Source organism: Bos javanicus, chromosome 4, assembly GCF_032452875.1.
Source record: "Bos javanicus breed banteng chromosome 4, ARS-OSU_banteng_1.0, whole genome shotgun sequence".
NCBI lineage: Eukaryota > Metazoa > Chordata > Mammalia > Artiodactyla > Bovidae > Bos > Bos javanicus.
The window spans coordinates 65930840-65954685 of NC_083871.1; the positions used below are offsets into that span (position 1 = coordinate 65930840).

Consider the following 23846-nt stretch of genomic DNA (forward strand, 5'->3'; position numbering starts at 1 on the left):
GGCACCTGGGTGAGGCTCCCACCCCTTGCAGGGGGACAGTCTAAGTGAATTCAAGCTCAAGGCTCTTAAAAATCATCTAACAGCTGCAAAGGCTGAAACCAGAGAAGTGGGGGGTTGGGGGAAGACCACATGTCGAACCAGCATCTGCAGAGGCTTCCAAGCTGCTTCCTCCTCAGAACCAGCCGCAGCCCGGCTGCTCCCACGATGTCCATAGCCCCATCCCCGCCACCTCCCCTCATACCCCAGGCCACAGGGTTGCAGAGAACTCACAAGACGCACAGATGTCAACATGCAACAGCCGGGCAAGGGCTCAGGGCTGGAGGCACAGGCTCACTCCCCGCTCTCCTCCAGCCTGGGAAGACGGGAGCTCCAGGAGGAGGCAGCAGCAGCATGCGTCCCCCTCCCATCCAGCACACCCGGCCACAGCCACGCCACGCACACTTACAGAGTAATGGTGGACAGTTCTGACATCTTGCAAGAGTGCTGCTGAGCCCGCTGTGGCTTGCAGTAGCATTTCTGCACGCAGCTGCTGGGTGTGACAAGATCAGCATTTCTGTCAGCTGGGGGCATTGGGCCACGAGAAACTGAGGTGGGGACTTAGAGTGACACGGCTCACGGGGAGCGTAGAGCAGCTCGGGGTGTAGAGACGGAGCGGGGGCGTCACATGGGGGAAGCTGAGGGCCGAGATGCGGTCAGCTCTGGACATAGAAACACACACACCCCTACATATACACGTGTGCACACAGACACACAGGCATACGTGAGCACTCACACTGGGAAACCAAAAGGTGGCGGTGGGGTTCACGGGAGAACGTGTGTGTTTATAAGCCGGGCCTGGCTGGGTCTCAACCCGGGACCATGAGCTGTCTCCAGAGTTAGCTCCAGGCTTGGGGCATGGCCTTGCCAGAGATCCCAAGGCAAGAGGGGCAGCTGGAAACCCCTGGAATCAGGCCAGCTGTGGGCTTGGTTGTGAAAACCAACTGGAACATCCACTGGTCATCCTCCCACCCTCTCCCTCCTCTGCCCGCGCCTTCCTCTGACAGAACCCTGAGCACCGTGGTGTGGGCCTAAGTGGAGAAGAGGTAGGATGGGTGGAGCGGATGCAGATGATAGACGCTACACACCCACCATGCAAGCTGAAACAAAATGAAAAATCCACTTTCTCAGTGGACTGAGTCACACCGCAGCAGCTCACAGATAGGTAGCGGTTCCCAGATTGGAGGCTCTGCCAACACTGCTGAGGTTCTACTGCACAGCGCTGGCTAGACTTCTCCATAAAAGTTCAGCGGGCAGGGACTGAGGGCTGAGGGGGACACCCTTCGGGCTCTGCTCCACTGACTGCAGAAATGAGCCACCTTAAGGAGCCACCCACACGTGGGTCCAGGATGCCTGTCCAGCTCTACCTGTCCCTGGGGGAGACACAGAGCTCTGTCTCCTCAGAGACATTTCCTCAGAGAGGCTCAACTTCCATCTCTTTTAGCCCCTCTCAGTCCTGCTTACCCCTGGCTAACACTACCCATTTTTTTTTCCCGTCTCTGACAAACATGTAAGAGATGGAAGAAGAGCCGTGTCGTCTTGTCAGACTGCAAAGGAGAGGCCCATTTCACACACCCTCGTCAGGCATGGTGAGGCAGAGCCCCTAGTAGCTGCTGGTGAACTGACAGCCCTGCGGGGGTCTGAAGCAAATGAGAATGGATCTGCCCAAAGAGCCCAGACCTTCGGCATTCATGGATTCGGAATGTGTGACCCCAGCTCTGTAAGAGTAAGTCTGAAGGTCCCTGACATGTAGTGACATATCGTTTAGCTGAGGTAGACATCTGAATCACACATGTCATAGATGTGGCAAGCTGAGGTCCACGCAGCATCCTTGCCTCAGTCAGGTGTGTGGTTCTCCTTTAATTAACATCTTTCACTTCATGCCAGACTCTGAGGTGGGTGCTACTAGATCCTTCTACAGATGAGGGATGGTATGAGGCTCTGCTACCCAGACTGCTACATCAGTACCACCTGAGAACTTCTTAGAAATGCAGAAATTTAGAGTTTCAGACCTACTGCCTCAGAATCTGCATGTCAACAAAATCCCTAGATGATCTGCCTGCAAATCAAAGTTTCAGAACACTGTTGGGAGGAAGTCATGTATCTGAGAAGTTTCTTCACGTGCCTCAATGACTACCAAAGGTCTGTTTCGTTACAAAGAGACACATGGACACATAAGTATGTTTTTCTCAATCATTAAAAGAGTTTAATTGGATATTCAGAAATGGAAGCCATTCTAGTCTTCAAATTTATTCTCTACCTTGCCCAGATTGAAAGATTGACTACTCTCTCCTAAGGCAAGTGGCCTCACCCCTCAACCTTGGTCTGGGTGAGCCACAAAAATCAAGTCAGGGAGCCTGAGAGCCCAAACCTCACAGGTCACTTCATACACACTAGGCTTAAACTCTCACCTCTCAGAACCTTCAGCTGTTCTCCTCCAAGATCTCTTCTCCTTGAGTTTCCAAGTTTTCCCTATTCTTTCTGGGCCCTGGATACAGTAAACATAGGCCCTTCTGATTTCTTTAAATATTACTAAAGGCCATTGAGCAACAAGTAAGCTGGGAAATCACACCCCAGTAAAGACGTGTGTCTCTTCGGGGGAGGCAGGAGGGTGGATCAAAAATGATACCTGATGCCTGGGAGGGCTCCCGGGAGAAGGGATGAAGTTAAAGGACCTTCTTCCCAAACACCCTCCTTCCCCCAAACCTCCAGTGACTGTTCAAAAGGATCCAATGAAAAGAAACCGAAAGGAAAGAGGGTGGCAGAAAAGCCAGGGACAGGCACGAGAAAAATGTCCAAATCACTGAAAAGTCACTACAGTTAGTGAAAAAAAAAAAAGAAATTCAATCAAGAGGAAGAGATTAACCTGGGTGGGCTGATCAGCTCAGTTCTGATTTGGATCCAAGGGAGGATAAGCAACTCAGACAAGGATACCAGGTGGAGGCTGCATGGAGAGCAGCATCGTCAGCCTAAATCAGAAGGCAGCAGACCCCTACAGCGGGTGCAAGAATGACACCCACATCTGGAAGTCAGGGGGCCCTGGCTCCCAGGCCTGGTTCTGCCACAGCTTTGCTGGGTGTCAGCAGGAAGGAAAAACACTGCCATCTATAACTCAGGGATGCAGCACGTGGGTTCTTCAGACCTTGCTTTGGTCTCAAGCTAAATAAACCCCATGCATGTTGTAGTGCCTTTTGTATGTATGGCTGCCTGGACTGTAGCCCCCAGATATTAGACAGAGACCCCTGCAGGGGAACCTTTTATAGGCAGGATCCTTGTCTATCTCACCCTGATCCTACTGATCAGCATAATGCTAGACACACAGCAGACCCACAGAATGTCGTGACCTCGTGACCTGAATTGAACGTTCTCCATAGTGTCCCTCACACTGCTAAGATGCTGTCCCCCTTCAAAGCTTGGCCCAGTCCCCAGAGAAGCACTCCCCACCACACTGGCACTCCAATCAGAAGCCCAGCTCAGCAGATCTTGGAGTTTCCCTGCCCTCCCTCATTTCCCCCCACCACTGAGGACTTGCCAGCCCCCTGTGCCTTGTGCCTAACCTGCGGCTTGGGGACCTGAGTCCAAGGCTTTGTTTGGCCACTGACTTGCTGATCTTAGGTGTTGCCACTTTCCTTCTCTGGACCTCAGTTTCTCCACCTGCGAAATGAGGGCAACCATTCCCTATTGACAATCCCTAATAGGAGTTGTTAGGATAGGGTACTCCTAGACAGAGGATGGGGAGAGGGTGTTTTGGAAGGAGAAGACAGAGCCCCATGTGAACTGGGAACCTCAGGCTGTGGGCTGAGTTCCTGGACTGAGAGCTTCCTGGCTGGACTTCTGCCTAGACAGGGAAGAGTCTGTCTTCAGAGGCGAATGTTGTCTCTCTGACACTGGGTAGGTCACAGCCCTGCTGAGCTATGTACTACATCACAGTATCTGTTCTCTTTCCTTTACCCCAAGGGGCCATGGAGATCTGTTTTGTGGGGTCCCTGAGGGGAATAAAGACAAGGTTTCCCTCCCTGACCCAGACTCAAGAGGCTGCTCCAATGCCCATCTTGCAACAGGAAGACCGCTGGGAATAAAGCCAGCTCCCCACAGAGACAGGCCTGAGATGCTCTCAGCACAGAAACCTCACCCTCCTTTTTCTGAGCCAGTCAGCTTCTCACAGAGGTAAACTCTGCTCCCAAGAAAAGGAAGGTTAACCCTGACCCCAGAATGGGGCTGAGCCCTAAGCCCTGGCTTCAAACAGCGTTGAGCCTAAGCACAGGCTTAACCCGGACTCAGGCCCACACTCCATGCCTGGCCACTGCCCAAGTTCTGAGCCCAGCCATTCCTTCTCCCAGCAGCCAGTGAGAGTGGAGGTGGCTCAGGGCTGCTGCCCCCTGCAGGAACCTCAGCCCCCAGCAGGTCCTCTGATTGGGTCTGGAGCATCATCTTGGTCTACAGAGGAGGGCAAACGTCATCATTTGAGCCGCTGGAACAAACCTACAGGAAAAGGAGTGAGTGCCGGTCTGTGGGCACAGGCAGGAGGTCCTCTCGGTCTCTCCTGGGGATTCCCAGGCTTAAATTTGTTCTGGGAACAGAGGGAAAACCCAGAAAATTGTTGTGGGCAGATCTGAAAGGGTCTCAGCCCAACACATAACTCTGCTGACCAAGGGGATTCAGACACAGCTCTGAAATCTCCCTCTCCCATCACATCCTGCCCCTTTTCGAATTCCCCCATTGACCCCTCCTCTCGCCACCCAGCAGTAGACACCTCCCAGCTCAAAGCACTCCAGGTAGGGCAGTTTTGTACAAGACTGGAACCCACTGGGGCCTTTTCTTCCAGGAAGCCTTGTTTAATATCATCTTGCCTGTAAATTCCTTGAGGGGAGGAATAACGGTGCAAGCAAGCTTGGAGTCAAGGGCCTGCCTGCCTGCACTGTAGCTACAGCTTCATTCTTTCCCACTGGATTCATCCCACTTCATTGATAACTAGTTCCCTCAGCTGTAAAATGGGGATTATATTTAATCCAGATTTGTTGGGTGTCTGTGGGCATTAAATGAGTGGCAAGTGTTTTTAAATGCTTGGCAGTATGGCCACTTTGATTACCCCTTACATTCACCAATAGAGTCTCCTTGACCCTGGCAACACTCAAACATGTAGCTGCACTTAAAACCGATCCCCGTTGTCCTGCGTCAGGCCTTCCACCTGGCTTACAGACCACATCCTCCTGAGGTTTAATCTGGGGCTTGAGATGAGCTCAAGCTTAGATGTCTCTAAAAAAATTTTAAAGAATTTGCTGAAATTTCAAGGGGATTTTTAACACAATAAGAGCAAACCGACTATAGGCATACCCCTGAGATACTGCGGGTTCAGTTCAGACCACCGCAATAAAGCAAATATTGCAATAAACTCACATCAATTTTGTGGCTTCCAAGTGCATATAAAGGTTATGTTTACATTATCCTACAGCCTGTTAAGTGTACAATAGCAAAATGTCTAAGAAAATATACATCCCTTAATTTAAAAACACCTTATTGCTAAAAAACACTAATGATCTGAACCTCCCGTGAATCACAGCAGTAACAAAGATCACTGATCACCACAACAAATATAATTTTTTAAAAAGCTTGAAATACTGTGAGCATTACCGAAATATAACACAGAGACACCAAGTAAGAAAATGCTATTGGAAAGATGGGGCCGACAGACTTGTTCAACACAGACCCAGGTTGCCACAGGCCTTTAATCTGTAATAAAGGCAGTATCTGTGAAGCACAGTAAAGTGAGGCACAATAAAATGAGGTATGCTTGCAGCTGGTTCTTTAAGCATTTTTACTTAAATGTATAAGCCCTGTGTTAATTACAGACAGTTCTGATCTATGCATTCAGAAGGTCTTATAGGACTCCACGGCTCCTAGTCTACAATACACCTTCAAAACCCTGGCCCTACACTTCCCTCCCTCTGCACTCTGGGTTTCTTGCTGCCTGGAGCAAGATGTCCAAGCTGGTAAAGAATGTTCTGGGGTCAGCAGAGTGTCCTTACTCAGGCTGCGGCTGAGTCCCTGTGTGTCCCTGCACAGACAGAGAGGAAGCTAGGGGAGCCCCAGGAGGACAAGTCTCAGGGACCTCAGAAGAAGAAATAGATCCGGTGGGATGCCTGCATGTAGGATGCACAGAGTCGGACATGACTGAAGTGACTTAGCAGCAGCAGCAGCAGGAATCAAGGTGGCAGGGAGGTGGGGAGGGGAGCCAAGATTGCTTAAGGAGAGATGATGCTCAAAGGAGAGATGACGCTGACTTAGTTAGCTACCTGCCAGCTTCAGAGGACATTTGCGACAGCTAACTGCTAATGCAGGAGCAAAACCACCCTCAAGTGGGAGAAACAAGCCAGGCACAAGGATGTGGTCTCTGACGCTGGACAAGAAGGTAGGGGGAGCAGCAGGGCCCTGTTTCGTGGCTCCAGGAGACAAAGGCAGGAATGATCTTTCCAGGTCAGTTATCTGCAGAGAGCTGGCCCCCGCAGTCCCTCAGTGCAGGGGACTTTATATGGATGAGCAATTTTATGTGCTACGTAACACGCACATATAAGCAAAGGTTGGTAAATATTCACAAAAGCATGAAAAAATAAAAGACAATAAATGGATAGCCAGAAAAAGGAGAGGAAGCAGCGGTCAGGGTAATCATCCTACATGCAGGGAAAACAGGCCTGACCGAGCCAGGCCCTGTGCTGATCCCCACTCCCGAGGAAGGGCTGCCACGGAAGAGGTACCGGACTGACCGCAGGGACCAAGGACAAGCTCCACAAACCCAGGGAAGTCTCAAGGAGGCTGAGAGAAGGATCTGGGGCTGGTTCCCAAGCATTCCTGCCTCTCCTTCTCTCCAGGAGAATGGCTGGGTGGGGGGACCCTCTGCTAGAGTCTCTCTGCTGTCCCACTTGCCCTCTGGGCAGCCATCAAGGTTCTGAACCCCAGGTTAAGGTCTCTGACAAAGTTCCTTCTCGCCTGTTCTCTTCTCAAACTGAGGAAGCAACACAGAGGCTTCCACCTCACAGACTGTTCTCAGTCTGTCCCTCTCTGGCCCCTCCAGCCAACCACAGGGGATCAAACTGCCTCCCACAGCCCATACACCAAGCTGGTCATGATGACAAGGCAAGAAGCCTGAGATGGAAGATGCTTGGTCTGATTCAGCATAGGTGGAGGGCTGGGAGAGGGGTGGGACAGAGCTAGCAGGGATAAGCTGTGAGGGACCTGGCTGCAGAGACACTGGGAAGAAACAAACCAAATGGCCGTGGAAGTGGAGAAACCAAGAGGTTTCCCCTGAACACCATCAATCCCAAACATGTTAGATGTCCCTCTGCCCAGGGAGGAGGGAGTTGCGGGAAGACGACCTGACCTAGAAGTAGAGCTGCCCCGAGAAAAGGTGCAAAGAGAATTTCTCTTTCAGTACTCAGACCAGGGAGACTGTCTGCCCGACTCACTCACTAGTGGGGACTGAGCAACTTGTACCCACTGGCCTGGGAACGGGGACTTCAGGCACTGTATCCAGCAGCAGTCATGCGCTCCCCTGAGAACCAAGACCCCCAAAAGAACTACAGTTTCTAATCCACCAAGACCCACCCTAACTACCTTAAGGAATCTGCCTTTTCCATCTTGATTTTCCTAGCAAGACACAGGATCTGTCCATCTTTTTCTCTCTCGTTTCCATGTTGTCACTATGTGGATTAGGGGCTCCTGGGTTGGCTGAAGGATAGATGGACAACTATGTTTTCAGGTCACTTTAATCCAAAAGAAGTCCTGCCAATGCCCATGTAGGGTACCCAGTTAGCAATGCCCAGGCCTTCTCCTCCTGTGTCCTGAGTGCAGGCCCCACCGAGCTGTTGGAATTAACCATGGAATTCACCCAGTGGTACTTACAAGTAGATGCTGGACTCGTTGCCTCCCATGTCTGGAGACTGAAGTTTCTGCACAAGGATGACAATGATGCCGATGAAGAGCACAAAATTAACCTGAGAAGCAAAGAAAAAGCAGTGAAAATGGTTCTGAGCAAAGACTTTCCACACCCCTGCCACTACACTGGCTGTTATTCCCTCAACAAGGCCCTCTTGCCATCAGTCAAGATGCCATCTAGACTTCTAATGGCAGCATTATAAGCACATATAAGGTGGCAGCATGAGAACACTCCAGCCTCCTTCCATATCACTGAAACCACAGAAGAGAGGCATAAAAAGATTCCAGGAGAATACTGAGAAATAGCAAAAACTGTCATGCGTGAGCCGGAAAAGCGAGCAGTTTCTGGAAAAGATGGAACAAACAACGTCAGGGTGATGTAAAAACAACCATGCAAAACAGAGAAGAGGCTATTGCAGAGGTGAGAGCTGTCCTCTGGAGAAACTCCAAGTTCAGAGTCACTGAATACGGAGAACCAGAATGGAGAACAATAAGGATTATTAATTAAAGGACCGCCTTTGAATAGCAAAAGCTCTCTGAACAAACTAGGAAGCTGTGAGGACGGTGAGACAGCAGGAGGGAGGGGAGTAAATAAATAAAGACAAGGCAGGAGGGGAGTAGTAGAGACGATGGGCTTCCCTGGTGGCTCAGATGGTAAAGAATGTGGGAGACCTGGGTTCAGTCTCTGGGTTGGGAAGCTCCCCTGGAGAAAGGAATGGCAACCCACTCCAGGACTCTTGCCTGGAAAATCCCCCTGGACAGAAGAGCCTGGCCGGCTATAGTTCCAGGGATTGAGGAGGGTCCGACATGACTGAGTGACTAACACACACATAACAATGGGGACCACACAGCAACGCCCGGCTGGAGTGAAGCAGGGCTCAGAGAAACATTAACTTATTAAAAGATAAGAAATATTGAAGATAAAATAATTAAGCATTCAAATCAAAATTTAGGGGAAGAGTACCACAAATTAAATGTCTACTTCCTCTAAAGAAGGAAGTTAAAGATAAAAATTCATTAAAGAAATATGAAAAAAAAGTAGATAATAAATATAACATTTTTTGGTTTTGTTTTGCTTTCACAGATCAAGCAGAATGATAAAGGGCCTTCCTGGAGGGCAGCTTCTGTCAGTTTTGCCTTCTCCTACATGCCCAGTGTCTAATCAGTACTTGGAATTTAGCATAGTCAGTACAGTTAACTGCATACATTAGTCCCTCCAAAAGGAGAAAATGCAATTAAACAAATTCAAGGATGAGAAAGAGGACAAGACAACAGCTGTGTAGAGTATTTTGAATCATCACAAGGAAAAAGATCAGACAACATGGTAAAATATAAATTAATCAAGTCAAATCAAGATCTAGAAATCAGAATAGCACAATGACCTCAGGAAAAGTTTAAAAATAATCAAAGATGCGTGTATGAAAAGGCACCAGCCCAGATCCTTTGACCAGCCAGTTTCATAAGACCTTTAGGGAAGATGGAATTTACATGCTACATCATTATTTAAAAGCAAATAAAAAGAAAACCTCCCAAATTACCTATGAGGTGAACAAAACCCTGCTACAAAACCCAGACAAGGACAGAAACCATGCTCACACATATGATCAGACACATGTCTAAAACCAGAGAACTTACAAAGAACAATGCAAAAGCTATAAACTGAATATTAACAAACAAAAAATTTAGCAGTGCATTAAAAGGACAAACAGATCAGGGCCATAGAGGCTTTATGCGAAGAGGAAAAAGAATCCAGTAACACTTGTTGCTGCTGTTTAGTCACTAAGTCGTATCTGACTCTTTGCCATCCAACGGAGCCCGCCAGCCTCCTCTGTCCATGGATTTCCCAGACAAGAATACTGGAGTGGGTTGCCATTTCTTTCTCCAGGGGATCTTCCCAACTCAGGGACTGAACCCACATCTCCTGCACTGTCAGGCAGATTCTTTTCCACTTAGCCATCAGGGAAGCCCAATATTTGTTACGTTAACAGGTTAAAACAATGAGCTATCTTTATCCCCATAAGATTGGTGAACAGTTCAGTAATCGAAACACCAATGAAAACATGAGAAATGAGCACTTTTATACTCCACATGTGGAGGGCAATTGATGTCCATGAAAATATTAAATGTATATATCCTTTGTCCCAGAAATTCTACTCCTGGTGATACATTCTAAAGACACATTCATACATACTCAAGGGTATGCACACATATATCCACAGCAGCATTGTTCATCATGAAGATAAACTGGAATATTAACAATGTTCATCACTAAAGGAATGAGCAATTAATGTCTCCAAAACACATTTGATAAAAGTTGACATCTATTCCTTATTTTAAAAAATACACACTGAAACAAGTCAGAAATAGAAACTTTCCTAATTCAGTGAAGGGTAGCTGCCCAAAACTGTAGCAAACATCATCCTCAACAAAACCAAGGAATAAACAGTATACATTTTGGAAATGAAGGAGAAAAAATATTTTCATTTACAGGTTATATAATTTTCCATGAGAACCAACTGAAAAGGGATAAGAACCAATAAAAGAGCTTCAAAGGTAACCAAGAAAGGAAAAAATACACAAAAACTAATAGGTTCCCTAAACACCAGCACAAATACACCCACTAGAAAATCCAACAAAAGAATAATTCCTACAGACGAGCACAAACTCAAAGACACCATAAAGGTAAACTTACCAAGACAACTTACAGAACACTATACAAAATGACTCTGTGAGAAAGACTAAATAAATAGAGGATCGTGCCATATTCTTGGAAAGGAAGACTTAGTATTTTAAGAAAACCACTTCTCCTCCAAATTTGCTTATAAATTCAGTGGCATTCCTATGAAAAAATCTCAACCGGTCTTTTTCCTTCAACTTCACAAATGTGCGAGTCCATGTGAAAAAGTAAATGTGCAAGAAAATTCTGAAGGGAAAAAATAAGGAAAGGAATATTAGCCACAGCAGATATCAAAACATGCTGCCAGAGTATAGTAACCAGCACTACGGGGTACTCGCCACAAGAACAGCTGCATAGATAGTAACATGGAGCAGGAAGTCTGCAGCAAAACATAAGTAGAGTACATTGAGTGTTTACAATAAAGTTCCATTTCTACATAATGGAGAAAGGATGACCTATTCAATAAAAATATTTAGAGGGTGGGACGTCTATCCATTGGGAAAAAAAACTTGATAAGATTAGACATCATTTCAGATCACAGAAATAAAATTTCAGATGGATTAAAGACATACATGTAATGGAAGTGGAAGTGTCAGTGACTCAGTTGTGTCCGACTCTTTGTGACCTCATGGACTGTAGCCCGCCAGGCTCCTCTGTCCATGGGTTTCTCCAGGCAAGAATACTGGAGTGGGTTGCTGTGCCCTCCTCCAGGGGATCTTGCCAACCTAGGAATCGAACCCAGGTCTCCAGCATTGGCAGGCAGATTCTTTACCATCTGAGCCACCAGGGAAGCCCATCATATGTGTAATAATCCAATTTATAAAATCGTTATAAAACAATTAAGATTACTTTCATATTCTCAGGTTGGGAAAGACTTCCAGAAATAGGAAATAAGCCTCAGAATTCATGATGAAAAGGCCTGGTGGTCTGACTGTATAAAACCATGCAATGTTGGAATTATATTTACAATATGTGTAACAAATGAAGCATTACTATCTATCAAACAGTAAGAAAGATAACTGGGCTAGAAAAAATAAGCAAAGACATAAACAGATAGTAACCAGAAAAAAAGTAAACTGCCAATAAATGTGTTAAAAAATTGTTGCACAAGCAATGTGGAGAAATTAAAACAATGAGCTACATTATCTCCCACAAAGCTGTGCAAAAATTTAAATGATTGAAATTACAAGTGCAGACAATGATATGGGATACCCTTTTTGACCTGGCAATTCTACTTCTAGGGATTAATTCTAAAGAAATATTCACACATTCTCAAAACTATGCACAGAACTCTTCATAGCAGCATCTTCCCTAATGAGGTAAAAGGGAATAAAGGCAAGTGTCCAACACTCCTGAAATAGCTAAATAACTTGGACATCCACGTTGCAGAACATAACACAGCTGTGAAAAAGGAGGTTGGTTTGTGTGGTGACCACTTTATTTCTCCTCTCCCGGACCTTGCAGCCCAGATCTCTCTCTCTTTCCTGCTTCTTGTCCAAAGCACACTCACCATTATGGAGCCAACTACAGGGCCTTTGATCACCCACCACAGAGCCGTGTTGTCATTCATATCCCAGCAGCTGTAAGACAGAAAAAAGAGAGATGATGCTTGGGAGCCGGGAGCCCTGCAAGACAACGGGGTGCCACTTCTTCCCCTGTGGCTCTGAAGGAGGGCTGGCTGAAAGGAGAGCTGACGGACTGTACCCCCAAGCCCAATCCTGGTCCCAGTGCTTTGGGCCTCTCTTCTGCTCCACTGTCGAGGCAGCGACTAGAGCCCAGGAGTCAGGGCACTGCTGGGCTCCTGGGCAAGGCCACTTTCCCCCTTGAGAACTCAGGTTCTTGGGGATGCTGTCTCAGCCTCATTGTTCCTCCCCTCCTCCCTGAAAGGAGAGCAGTCACTCAGAGCTGAGCCCAGAGGCAGTGTGCACTCCCTCACTGGGTCCCAGTTGAGACCTGGCAGGGTGGGTCCACCCACAGTGGGTTCAGGGCATAGGCAGTGCCCAGGGCTGGTGGTGTAGCCAGGCCCGGCATCGGATGGTTTATCTGAGACAGTCAACATGAAGTTCAGGACGTTAACTGACAGCCTACCTGGGGCTTGGGCCCTGGCTCTCGAGCATGTACTCACCCTGTGTCATCGAAGTAGAGCCTCAGCATAGCCCACACAGACACACACACAGTTGGTGTCCCTGGATACAAAGAAAAGGAGCCCCATGATAATAGGAAGACTAATAGGCCCAGTATCCCCCTCAGACCTGGGGCTTCTGGGGGCCAATGGACCCCTCAGACATGGGGTTCTGATCCATGGGGCATATGTCCCTCTCAGACCTGGTGTCCTGGGGACCCTAACTGTCCCTCATACCCAGGCCTTCTAAGGGTCCATGTCTCCCTCAGACCCTGGGCTACCTTGCCTCCCTGCACATATCCCCTCCCTCAGCCAGTAGGCTTTCTACAAGGAGAAGAGCAAGATAGTACCCAAGATCCAGCAGTATGCCATAGCTGTGAGGCAGGGCAACACCTCCCTCTGCCTCCCTCCTCTGACTAATACTCCCGGATGGCGGGACGAAGGACGTCCTGCTCATGGGGCCTGAACCTGTCCAGGCCACAATCAGAGACCTACCCCAGCCAATGATGATGTACCAGTAGAAATATCTCCTCTCGGGGAAGAAGGTCTCCACCAGCAGGGTGAAGAGATACAGGCCCTCGATGAACAGCCAGAAGTAGTTGGATACAACACAGTAGTGGAAGAAAACCATCACAGCCTTGCATTCCACCTGCAGGGTGAGTGGGGAAGAGGAGGGAGGTGCAAGCCCCCAACAAACTTTGAAAATCCAGCCCAACAGGACCAGGGGGAATCCTGAGGGCCCTTAGCTTAGGCATGTCCGGCTTAAACACCCCTTGGGTCTGAAAGACTCCACATTCCTGAATTCAGAGTCTAAAATTGCAGCATCCTGTGAGTCTGAATCAAAGTTGCCCATGGAGACAGCTCTGCATGTGTAAGAAAAGGATGGGGATGGGGTGGGGTCAGGGGGTGCACACAGAACGCTCTCTTCTCCCAAGGCTAACTCTCCCCCACTTTCTGCCCCTTCCCCAACACCCATAGAAGAGGAAAACAAAGAGGAGAATAAAGAGAATAAAGAGGAAGGAGCCTCCTTGGTACAATAAAGGGTTCAGATATCACACAGATAAATAGGATACCCTTGGTCCCCCCAGAAGTCTCATAGACACCACCTCCAAGTGTGCCCTCTCAGGTCAAGGCATTGTGCTCTGGGCTGTTCTCTCATCCTGCCCCCATCAAAGCCTGTCTTTTCTGCTTACTTCCAAAGCTATCAGAACTGGGTAGGTGGTATGGAGGGAATCCCAGTCAGTCAGCCCCTTGGCTCCATCTTGGGCTAAAGCACCAATGACCAGGCCAGTCCTCTCTCTGAGCCAAGTTCCCTCCTTAGTCAAGTGGGACTTGACATCTCCACCTGACCTGCCTCAACTGCTCTGCCAAGTATACCCATAGGCCAAGGAACAGGAAGTGACGTCAAGCCGGGGTCTCACCAGCTGCTAGTAACCTCATGGTCATCCCTGGGTTTCTGTGCTCACTGGGGCCAACATCTCAACCTGCAGGAAAACACCTGGACAGCGGGGCGTTGCAGGGAGGACCAATTGTGGCGGGGCTCAGCGCACTCACAGTGGAGACAAAGCAGTGATTGCTGTCCTGCTCAGCATAGAGGATCCAGTCTTTGATGAAGACGGAGATGGCCCTCAGCATAAACGACACGAAGAGGTTCATGTGGATGAAGTTGCGGGTACAGTGCAGCTTCCTACACCCACGGCAGGGGAAGACACATGCCTTGAAGTAAGGAGCCCCACAGCCTTCCACCCTCCACCCTGGGGTCCGCTTTGGGCTGACTCCACAGCTTTGTCTCAAGGGGGTCGTCCACCTAGACCACCCCTTCTTCCCAGCTCTCTAAACCCTCACTCAGTCCCAGGCTCCCACCACCTGGCCCCACTACTGGGGACCGTACTTCTCCCTGCTGTGACCTCTCTCCATCTAGACCAGGAAGATAATGCGAGGGGCGTAGGTCTACTGCCCGTGGTCTGCCTTGCTGTGTGTGGCCCTGGACAAGTTAGCTGTGCTCTCTGGGGTCCTATCTCTTACTGTAGGTCTCTTTCAAGAGACCTCCAGGGCTGACATCCAGGGCAGGAGTCGGGGGTGGGAGGCACAGAGCCAGGGCTCTGTATGGCGGTGGGCTGCAATCACTCGAAGGCTGTCGGGAATCTCACCGGAAACGACACAGGATGACCATGGCAGTGGTGAGGGTGACGAGGGACGTGCTGTAGCCAACTGTGTACAGGGCCTTCACTGACAGGTAGTAGTAATCCTGGAGCAGAGCACAGGACATGCAGGGCTCAGTGTGGGGCCTGCCTCCGGCCCCCTTGGGATGGCACCAAGTCTCCCAGGCCAGGCCTGCCCACCTCTGGGCGTGCTACCCAGCTCCTCCTTCCCCTCTTTTCTAGTTGATCACATTTCCTCCCCTCCCCCATCAGTTCCTCCACCACCCCAAGCTCCCCAAGCCCATTCCCACTGAGCCACCTCCTCCTGCCCATCTGCATTGCCAGAAGCTAAATGCTGGTAGAGTGCAGGAGCACTGACCAGCCAGAATAGAGCCAGCCTTTAGCCTGGAGAAGGATCCAGGGGGCCCCCTGCTGGGCCTGCAGTAACCCTACAATGGCCGGACCACAGAAAGGCAGGTGTCCTGGAAAAGCCACCAGGGAGGTGGTGGACATGTGCTGGGGGCTGGAGGAGCTCAGGCAGCAAGACAGTTGTTTCTCAGCCTAGAATGAGTGCGCGAAAGTCCTGGCTACACAGCAGGCACTCAGAATGCTGCCGGGGACTCGAATTTCTGCAGTTCATCAGGAGTCAGGGCCCCTGGGGGACACGTGCTTCCACAGGCCTCCTTGGCCCCTCCCTCCACCTTCAGGAGGGCAGCAGATACTCACCTGGTCCCCAGTCTCAGATTCGTACTCCTCAAACCCACAGGCATCGAAATAATGAGGGAATGGCTCCGACCATCCATCCTCCGTGCAATTCCGGCTCACCACCCTCATGTCTGCAGCAGAACAAAAACGCGGTGAGGCACAGAAGTGATGTTGTAAGAGGGGTCTAAAATTCTTAATGGCCAATTACTCCTTAAGTAGAAATTCCTGGAAATCCACATGTCCATCTGAGAAGCATGGCAGTGTCCAAGTGAAAATAATAATTGTTTAGTCTGTATACTAAGAACGTGGGGTGCAGGGGGGCTCAATGAAAGCTGACTTCTAAACAAGGAGTGAGAGGACTGAGCCAGGAAGAATCCAGCCTCCTTCCCTCTAGGAAAAGGCCTGAGCCCCTCCTGAAGGCCCTGGAACAGAGCAAGAATGATCTGGGATCACAAATGCAGATTCCAGGCCCAGAGCTCCTGGCCCAGGAATCATCTTGGGCAGTGGTGTGGCAGGAGCTCTGGTCATATCTGGAGAAGCTCCAGGTGAGGCTTTCACCGGGAGTTCTGGGCCTTCCAGCAACTTCCATGGTGTCCAGGGGGCACGAGGCTTGCTTAATTAACAGGGACCAGACCTCCATTAACCTAGCATCAGATCTTATTAAGATATATATTCAGGTTAAAAAAAAGACTTCTGCCCTTTCAAGTTTAGAAGTCTGTTTCCTATCACTAATGTACTTTAATTTTCTTTAGCTTGACTTTAAAGGCCATTTTGTAGGACACCAGAGGAGGCAGGAGTCATTTGTTGTCTGCAGAGTGGAGTCCAGTCTGGTTTTCACCCCGCCTGGGGCCTTTTAGCCTTTAACGATTGTTCATTTTATCCTTTCTGCTCCTGACTGTCTAACGGTGAACCACGATGTCTAGGGGAGGGGAAAAGGCAGCAGCCCCCTCTGCCTCCAGCCCAGCCCCTAAGTGTGGCCCTAGGCTGACCCCCCTTCCCCGACTGGCTTCCTGGGAGTTTACCTGGTGTATTAGAACACCTGGGGGTGGCTCTTCCTTTCACAGGATTCAGGGGCCAGGAAATCATAAACAAAAGACATCTGCATAAAAGGGGCTCCAGCATCCATGCTGCTGGAAGCAGCCCTGCTCAGAGGGCCATCTCTGGGGAGCTCGGACAGGGACAAGGGCAGCAGCCAACACAGGAGACGCCAACACTTTTCCAACCTCGTGTCCTGCTGATTGAGTTGGAAGATCCAAGGCCAGTTCTTTTCAACCAAGAGTCAGAAATGCACTTCCTGGGGCTTTGGGGAGCAGCAGAGGGTGGGTGATCCTGCCATAAAGAGACCTCTGCCCAGAGCAGGGAGACTGGTCTCTTATTGCAGCTCAGATTCTGAGTTGTATGTGACCCAGGACAAGGAGGACGTCTGGCAGGCCCAGGAGAGACGAGGTCACTTCTGTCCCACAGTTTGATGCCAAATGGTTTTTTCTTCCAGCAAATCTGTTTCAGGCTGCTATTGGCACCCTCCTTCCAAGTCCCTCTGAACATTTCTTTCAGAAAGTCTGCACGTCCTAGGGGACCATGGCAGTGGCCAAGCCCTTCCCTTCCCTGGGTCTCCTCTCTGCTCTGCCCACATCAGGTTGGTGGGAAGAGGAAAGGGAAGCTGCACTGAAAAACATTTTTTTTTAAAAAAGTATCCTGGAGATACAAGCCATTTCCTTTCTTTTATTTTCCTTCTTACCCTTTTCAAAACATAGTGTGGGCTCAGAAAAGTATAAACCTTTTTGTTTAGAACTATTCCATGAATCTGCTGGTCTATTGTTCTGATAGAAATCTCCGGAAGATGGAGTACTCTCCAGACTGCCCACACCCTGCAGTGCCTGCGCCTACTTCACTAGGCTGTTTTGCTCCAGCAACTTCATAGAAGCACAGAATCGTAGGCCAGAGGTTCTCGAAGTGGGTGCCCTCCCTAGACGGGCCCATTAGCATCACCAGGGAGACTGGCCAAAATGCACACTCTCAGGCCCCACCCAGACTGCTCTATCAGAGACTCTTGGGGTGAGGTTCAGGAATCTGTTTTAACAAGCCCACTAGGTGACTGTGCTGGAGAAGGGAATGGCAACCCACTCCAATATTTCTGCCTGGAGAATCCCATGGACTTCTGTGAGCCTGGTGGGCTATAGTCCAGGGGGTCACAAAGAGTCAGACACAATTAAAGTGACTTAGCACGCCCGTGACTGTGATCACAAAGTATGAGAACCACTGTTCTACTTGTGGGAGCTCCAAGCTATCACAGGCCATTTAATCCAGGAGTTCTTTTACTGAGATCTGTCCTTTCCTGAAATTATATGCACAGTGTTCTGTCTGAGCACTTGCATGAAAATTTCCATGGAGAAAACCCACAACTTAATCAGAGAAGGAAAGTGAGCTACCAAAGATCACAGAGCCACAGAGGGGCATAGCCCAGCCTGGAAGGAGGTTCCCAAGCTCACAGGTTAGCTCCCTGTGACCTCATATGTTAGATGTTCTCCCTCTAGCCAGCCCATGGTCAATTTTAGCTCATCCCTTACCTGAGAGATCCAAGGATTTACTGTCTGCAAAACCGAACTCTCCTGCAAAACAGACGTGGACGTGAGTCAGGACACCTGACCATCAGCTTGCCAGGGCTATCCACTGCTTACTCTGCTCCCTGGAAGGTCAAGGCTGCCCCTGGTCTAGAGAAGGGGAGCTGGGAGGAGGTGGGGTCTCAGCCAAGAGGAAGCATCGCACACGGCAGCCACATACACACTGTACCTTCCAGGGCCATCCCATTTGCTTTGTATTTCTATGATGCTAATGGTGGCTCAGTTCTCCCCACTGGACAACAGGGTATGGAAATGAGACATTGTCAGGAGAAGGGGAAGGCCTCTGAAGTGAGAGAGGACTGGAAGAGGGTGACTGGCCTTTTCTCTTTTTTGTCTTTCCTTGTTGTTTGTCTAACTTGTATAAAATAGTGCGTATATGTTCGTGGAAAACTCCTAATTTACCTCTACCTCCACCTCTGCTATCCTCTTTGATAATCTTAAGTTTGTTTTCTATCTCTGAGTCTATTTCTGTTTTGTAAACAAGCTCATTAACCGGCTCTTTTCAGGAAAAAGGACATAGAATAGCAATATGGGTCCTGCTCTTGGGTTTTTTGTTTGGTGTTCAACCCTCCATCTCAGCCCACAAACTGCTCCCACCAAAGGAACCCCAGAACTCCAAAGATTTCCTCCTCAGACATATTTTTCTCTTTCTCTCCCAATTATTTATTTCCACCTCCACCTTTTTTTAGGCTGAATCCTCTGCTAGCAATGAACCCCCATTTCCCTCTACTTTTCAAAATTGTGTTTTCAAGGTCCAACTGACATGTCACCTCCTCCAGGAAGCCTTCCCTGACAGCATCATTAGTTTGCCTGCACGTCACCTTGGTAGGTCTCTTCTGCTCCAGAGCCTGCCATACATTCCAACTCCATGGCCCTGGGGATGTCAGTATCGGCCTGGGCTCACACACACAGTCAGGCCTGTATGTGTACAGAAGCTCATGCCAAAGCACACAGGTGTCCTTGCTTGCTGCCCCTCTATAGGCAAGTCCCATCTTCCCAAACAAGCCCATGACCACCCTGAGACCAAGGGCTGCAATTTTTCATCTCCCTGTGTCTCCCCAGCCTCCAGATGGCCAAGGGTGGAGGGAAGGGAAAGCAAGGATGAGCCCAGCCCCTGATGAACCTCTCATTCCATCCCCACCCACTCCTAACAGTCAGAGCTGGGCTCCTGCTGGATGGACAGATGGACAGATGATCAGCAGTCTGTCCTCTCCAAGGTTCCTCTTACCGATGGTTTCCGTCTCCCAGACTGAAACAGAGCAAGAGAGAAAACACAGAGGTGAGCGAGGCTGGCTAAAGTCAATCTGCTCTCTGAGCCCTGCTGATGGTGCCCTCCTCCTTCCCACTCCCAGACTCTGAAGAGAGGTTGTGCTGGGGCCCCAGAGGCCTGAGAACTACAAGCTGGGATTCTACTGTTCAACTAGAGACTTCTATCTCTCCTGCAAGAACAGGGCACAGTTACTGAGAAAGTGAGGCATTCCAAAGGAGGAGCGAGATCGCGTTCCTGCATCTCCAACAGCTGCAAAGCAGCAACGATTACTATGAGCAAGAGATTCGGCCCTGGGAACCAGGAAATAAAAGGAAAACTGCGGTTCTCAGCTTTCTAAGTATTTAAGTCAAGTCTAACTTTGTGAATGGAGATGCTAAAAGGCCCTGCCTTAATGAACCATTAAGAGGCAGGTGTAAATAACACATTCATTGTGCAATTGCCAGAGGGAGGCATAGAATCTGAAAGAAAGCATATCTTAAGAAAATTTTATTTAACGGCTGATTCATTTTACCTTTTTTGTGCGTGGTGGAAAAGTAGTCCTGCCACGGTACCTGACCCAGAGTAGATGTTCTGTCAACTTTAAATAAATGACTGAATGAAAGGAGTACGTGAATGGAGGAAGTGATTAATTGGTTTCTATAGGAATGAATTAGAAATTGGAGCTGAATCACTGGGCTGTCACACCGCTTGATGAACCACCATTCACACTGTGCCTCTCCTTTCAGCACTTCCCGTTCTGCTCTGGGTTGGATCCAGTCCTCATGCCACTGTCAGGATGGGAGAGTTTAACTGCTGGACTGGCCTGGACTGATATTCTGGAGGTGGGAGGTATGGCTAACGGGCCCAAACGGAAAGTCGGGGAGGCGAGATGGGGGCAGCGTAGCTAGACCCTGCCTTCTCTAGTCCTGGGCGGGGAGCCAGAGACGGGGCCGGGCATCCCCAGGACACTGCCTCTATCTCCCCGTACCACCTCCTCCAAGCAGACTCCCCTGCAGGCAGAAACAAGGTTGCTGGACTTTCAGGTGTGAAAAAAATTTGCCCCTGCCTCTGACGTGGACTAGAGGACAGTGGAGTGAAGCACAGCCTGGAGACTCTCTACTTCTAGAGGGACACTGGCCGAGGCCTTAGGCACGTGAGGGAGGAAGCTGAGGACGAGGTCTCAAGGGACTCATGCATGGCTATACAAGTGTCTCAGAGCCTCTAGTCCCTGTAGGAGTCCCTACCCTCCTTCCTCAAACCAAGGCCCCAACCCAGGACTAGGTGGTCCATGCATGGTTCTCAGTACATCACCTGCCTGGAGCCCAGTCCCTCCATCTCCCTCTACCCAGCCTAACTCTGGGACACCCACAGAGTTGGGGCGGAGGGCCAGTCTGGCTCCAGGCCCCTCCCAGTGTCAATGTGCACTAAAAGCAGACACCAACCTTCTTTTGGGGTTCATGAGTCTCTGCCAAGGCAGAAATAGGCCTGGAGAGCCCCCCAGACTCACATCCAAAGGAGAGATCCCTCGGAACCCTTTCCCCTCAGGCCCCTCCCCATGGAGAACAGTCATCTGGGCCTCCCTGTATGAGTGATGGTGGTCATAATATCAGCTCACACTTACGGCTGACCATCAAGCTGTACCCAGTCCTGCTAAGGGACTTCCACCAGCATCTTCCACTTAAATTCTCCCAGTCACCATTCCACATTCCCATCTGATAGACTAGGAAATGGGGGGACAGAGGGGTGACTGCCCTGCTCAAGGTCCCCAGCTGGGTTACGCAATGGAGCCCACATCCGAGAGCCTAGCCTTGCCCCTCTGACGTACCTCTACGGGGCCTTGCCATGTGTGAGGGGTGCTTCTGTGTCCCTCTGTGCACAGGGGTCCCTGATTTCATCTCACCAGCACAGAGCTCTGAAATGGGAACCACCTCCCTGCAGGTTACCCCGGTCTTTGGTGCTTGTCTCCCAGGAATGCCTGGGGTCCGACTTGGGGGAACAGGCTGGACCGAGTGTAGCCTAAAGAGGCCCTGGGGGAAACCCACCTTGGTCTGGGTTGAAGATTCGGAAGAGTTCAGGGCAACTGACCAGGACCATCTCACCCACGTGGGCGGGCTTCCAACACGTGATGTTGTCCCACATCCCAGGGCACCCTGTGGGGATGAAAACCATGGTGTCCAGCAGTCCAGCAGTCCCTCCCCACACACACACACAGAGCACACACACTCACAGAGCACACACACTCACAGAGCACACACACACAGAGCACGCACACACAGCACACACCCACAGAGCACACACACAGAGTGCGTACACACAGAGTGCATACACACACAGAGCACACACACTCACAGAGCACACACACACAGAGCACGCACACACAGCACACACCCACAGAGCACACACACAGAGTGCGTACACACAGAGCACACACACACACAGAGCACACACACACACAGAGCACGCACACACAGCACACACACACACAGAGTGCGTACACACAGAGTGCATACACACACAGCACACACACACACACAGAGCACACACACACAACACACACACAGAGCACACACACACAACACACACAGAGCACACACACACCACACACACAGAGCACACACACTCACAGAGCACACACAGCACACACAGAGCATGCACACACAGAGCATACACACAGAGTGCATATACATATAGCACACACACACAGAGCACACACACTCACAGAGCACACACACACAGAGCACACACACACAGCACACATCCACAGAGCACACACACAGAGTGCATACACACACACACACACACACAGAGCACACACACAGAGCACACACACACAGCACACACACACACACAGCACACACACTCACAGAGCACACACAGCACACACAGAGCATGCACACACAGAGCATACACACAGAGTGCATATACATATAGCACACACACACAGAGCACACACACTCACAGAGCACACACACTGACAGAGCACACACACAGAGCACACACAGCACACACACACACAGAGTGCATACACACACAGCACACACACACACACACAGAGCACACATGCACAACACACACACAGAGCACAGACACACAGAGCATACACACAGTGCGTACACACACAGCACACACACACACACACACAGCACACATACTCACAGAGCACACACACAGAGCACACACACTGACAGAGCACACACACACAGAGCACACACAGCACACACACAGAGTGCATACACACAACACACACACAGAGCACATGCAGCACACACAGAGTGCACACACACACAACACACACACACAGAGCACACACACAGAGCATACACACAGTGCATACACACACAGCACACACACACAGAGCACACACACTGACAGAGCACACACAGCACACACACAGGGTGCATACACACAACACAAACACACAGAGCACATGCAGCACACACAGAGCATGCACACAGAGTGCATACACACAGCACACACACACACAACACACACACAGAGCACACAGAGCACACACAGAGCATACACACACAGAGCACGTACATACACAGCACACACACAGAGCACACACAGCACACACAGAGTGTGTACACACACAGAGCACACACACGGAGCATACACACACAACACACACACACACAGAGCACATACAGCACACACAGAGCACACACACAGAGCAAATATACACACAGAGTACATACACACAGCACACACACACAGAGCACACACACACAGAGAACACATACAGAGCACACACACACAGCATACACACATAGAGCACAGACACACACAGCACACACACACAACACACACACAGAGTACACACAGCATACACAGAGCACACACACACAGAGTGCATACACACACAGCACACACACACACAGAGCACACATGCAACACACACAGAGCACACACAGCACACACAGAGCATACACACAGAGACCATGGTGTCTCATACAGAGCACATACAGAGCACACATACAGAGCACACATACAGCACACATACATAGAGCACAGACACACACACAGCACACACAGCACACAAACACAGACACACATACACACAGAGCACAGATACATACAGCGCACACATGGAGCACACACGCAGCACACACACACAGCACCCTGCACGAGCTCTTCCACATCCCCAGGCTCCACGTCACTGTGAGGTCCAGCTTCAGATCTACCTCCTGGATGGAGGGAGAGGCAGGAACTAGCTGGCCTGAGGATGCTCCATTGCCACCACTACCCCGTGCCCCGGCCACCCACTGCCTTTTGGGACAGGCCTGGAGTGGAGAGATGGAGTGAAAATGAAGGAGGAACCTGAAGGAGGAGCACAAACTGGTCAGATGGGGGTGGGGAGGAGGGC

General features: G+C 49.9%; 1 protein-coding gene across 4 annotated transcripts in view; it reads right to left on the reverse strand.

Annotated features, from left to right (window-relative positions):
* The window catches only part of ADCYAP1R1 (ADCYAP receptor type I), a 107639-nt gene that overhangs the window by 10901 nt on the left and 72892 nt on the right, over positions 1 to 23846 (reverse strand). For 2 of the 4 annotated variants that reach the window (XM_061414200.1, XM_061414201.1), the window contains 11 exons: positions 21523 to 21630; positions 19460 to 19480; positions 18178 to 18219; positions 15632 to 15741; positions 14915 to 15012; positions 14319 to 14451; positions 13260 to 13413; positions 12768 to 12828; positions 12153 to 12222; positions 7933 to 8024; positions 446 to 529 (listed from right to left, as the gene is read on the reverse strand). In XM_061414200.1, the coding sequence (XP_061270184.1) occupies positions 446 to 529; positions 7933 to 8024; positions 12153 to 12222; positions 12768 to 12828; positions 13260 to 13413; positions 14319 to 14451; positions 14915 to 15012; positions 15632 to 15741; positions 18178 to 18219; positions 19460 to 19480; positions 21523 to 21630 (973 nt within the window). The remainder of the gene's footprint in view (positions 1 to 445; positions 530 to 7932; positions 8025 to 12152; positions 12223 to 12767; positions 12829 to 13259; positions 13414 to 14318; positions 14452 to 14914; positions 15013 to 15631; positions 15742 to 18177; positions 18220 to 19459; positions 19481 to 21522; positions 21631 to 23846) is intronic. The other 2 variants (XM_061414203.1, XM_061414204.1) reach the window with 2 other exon arrangements.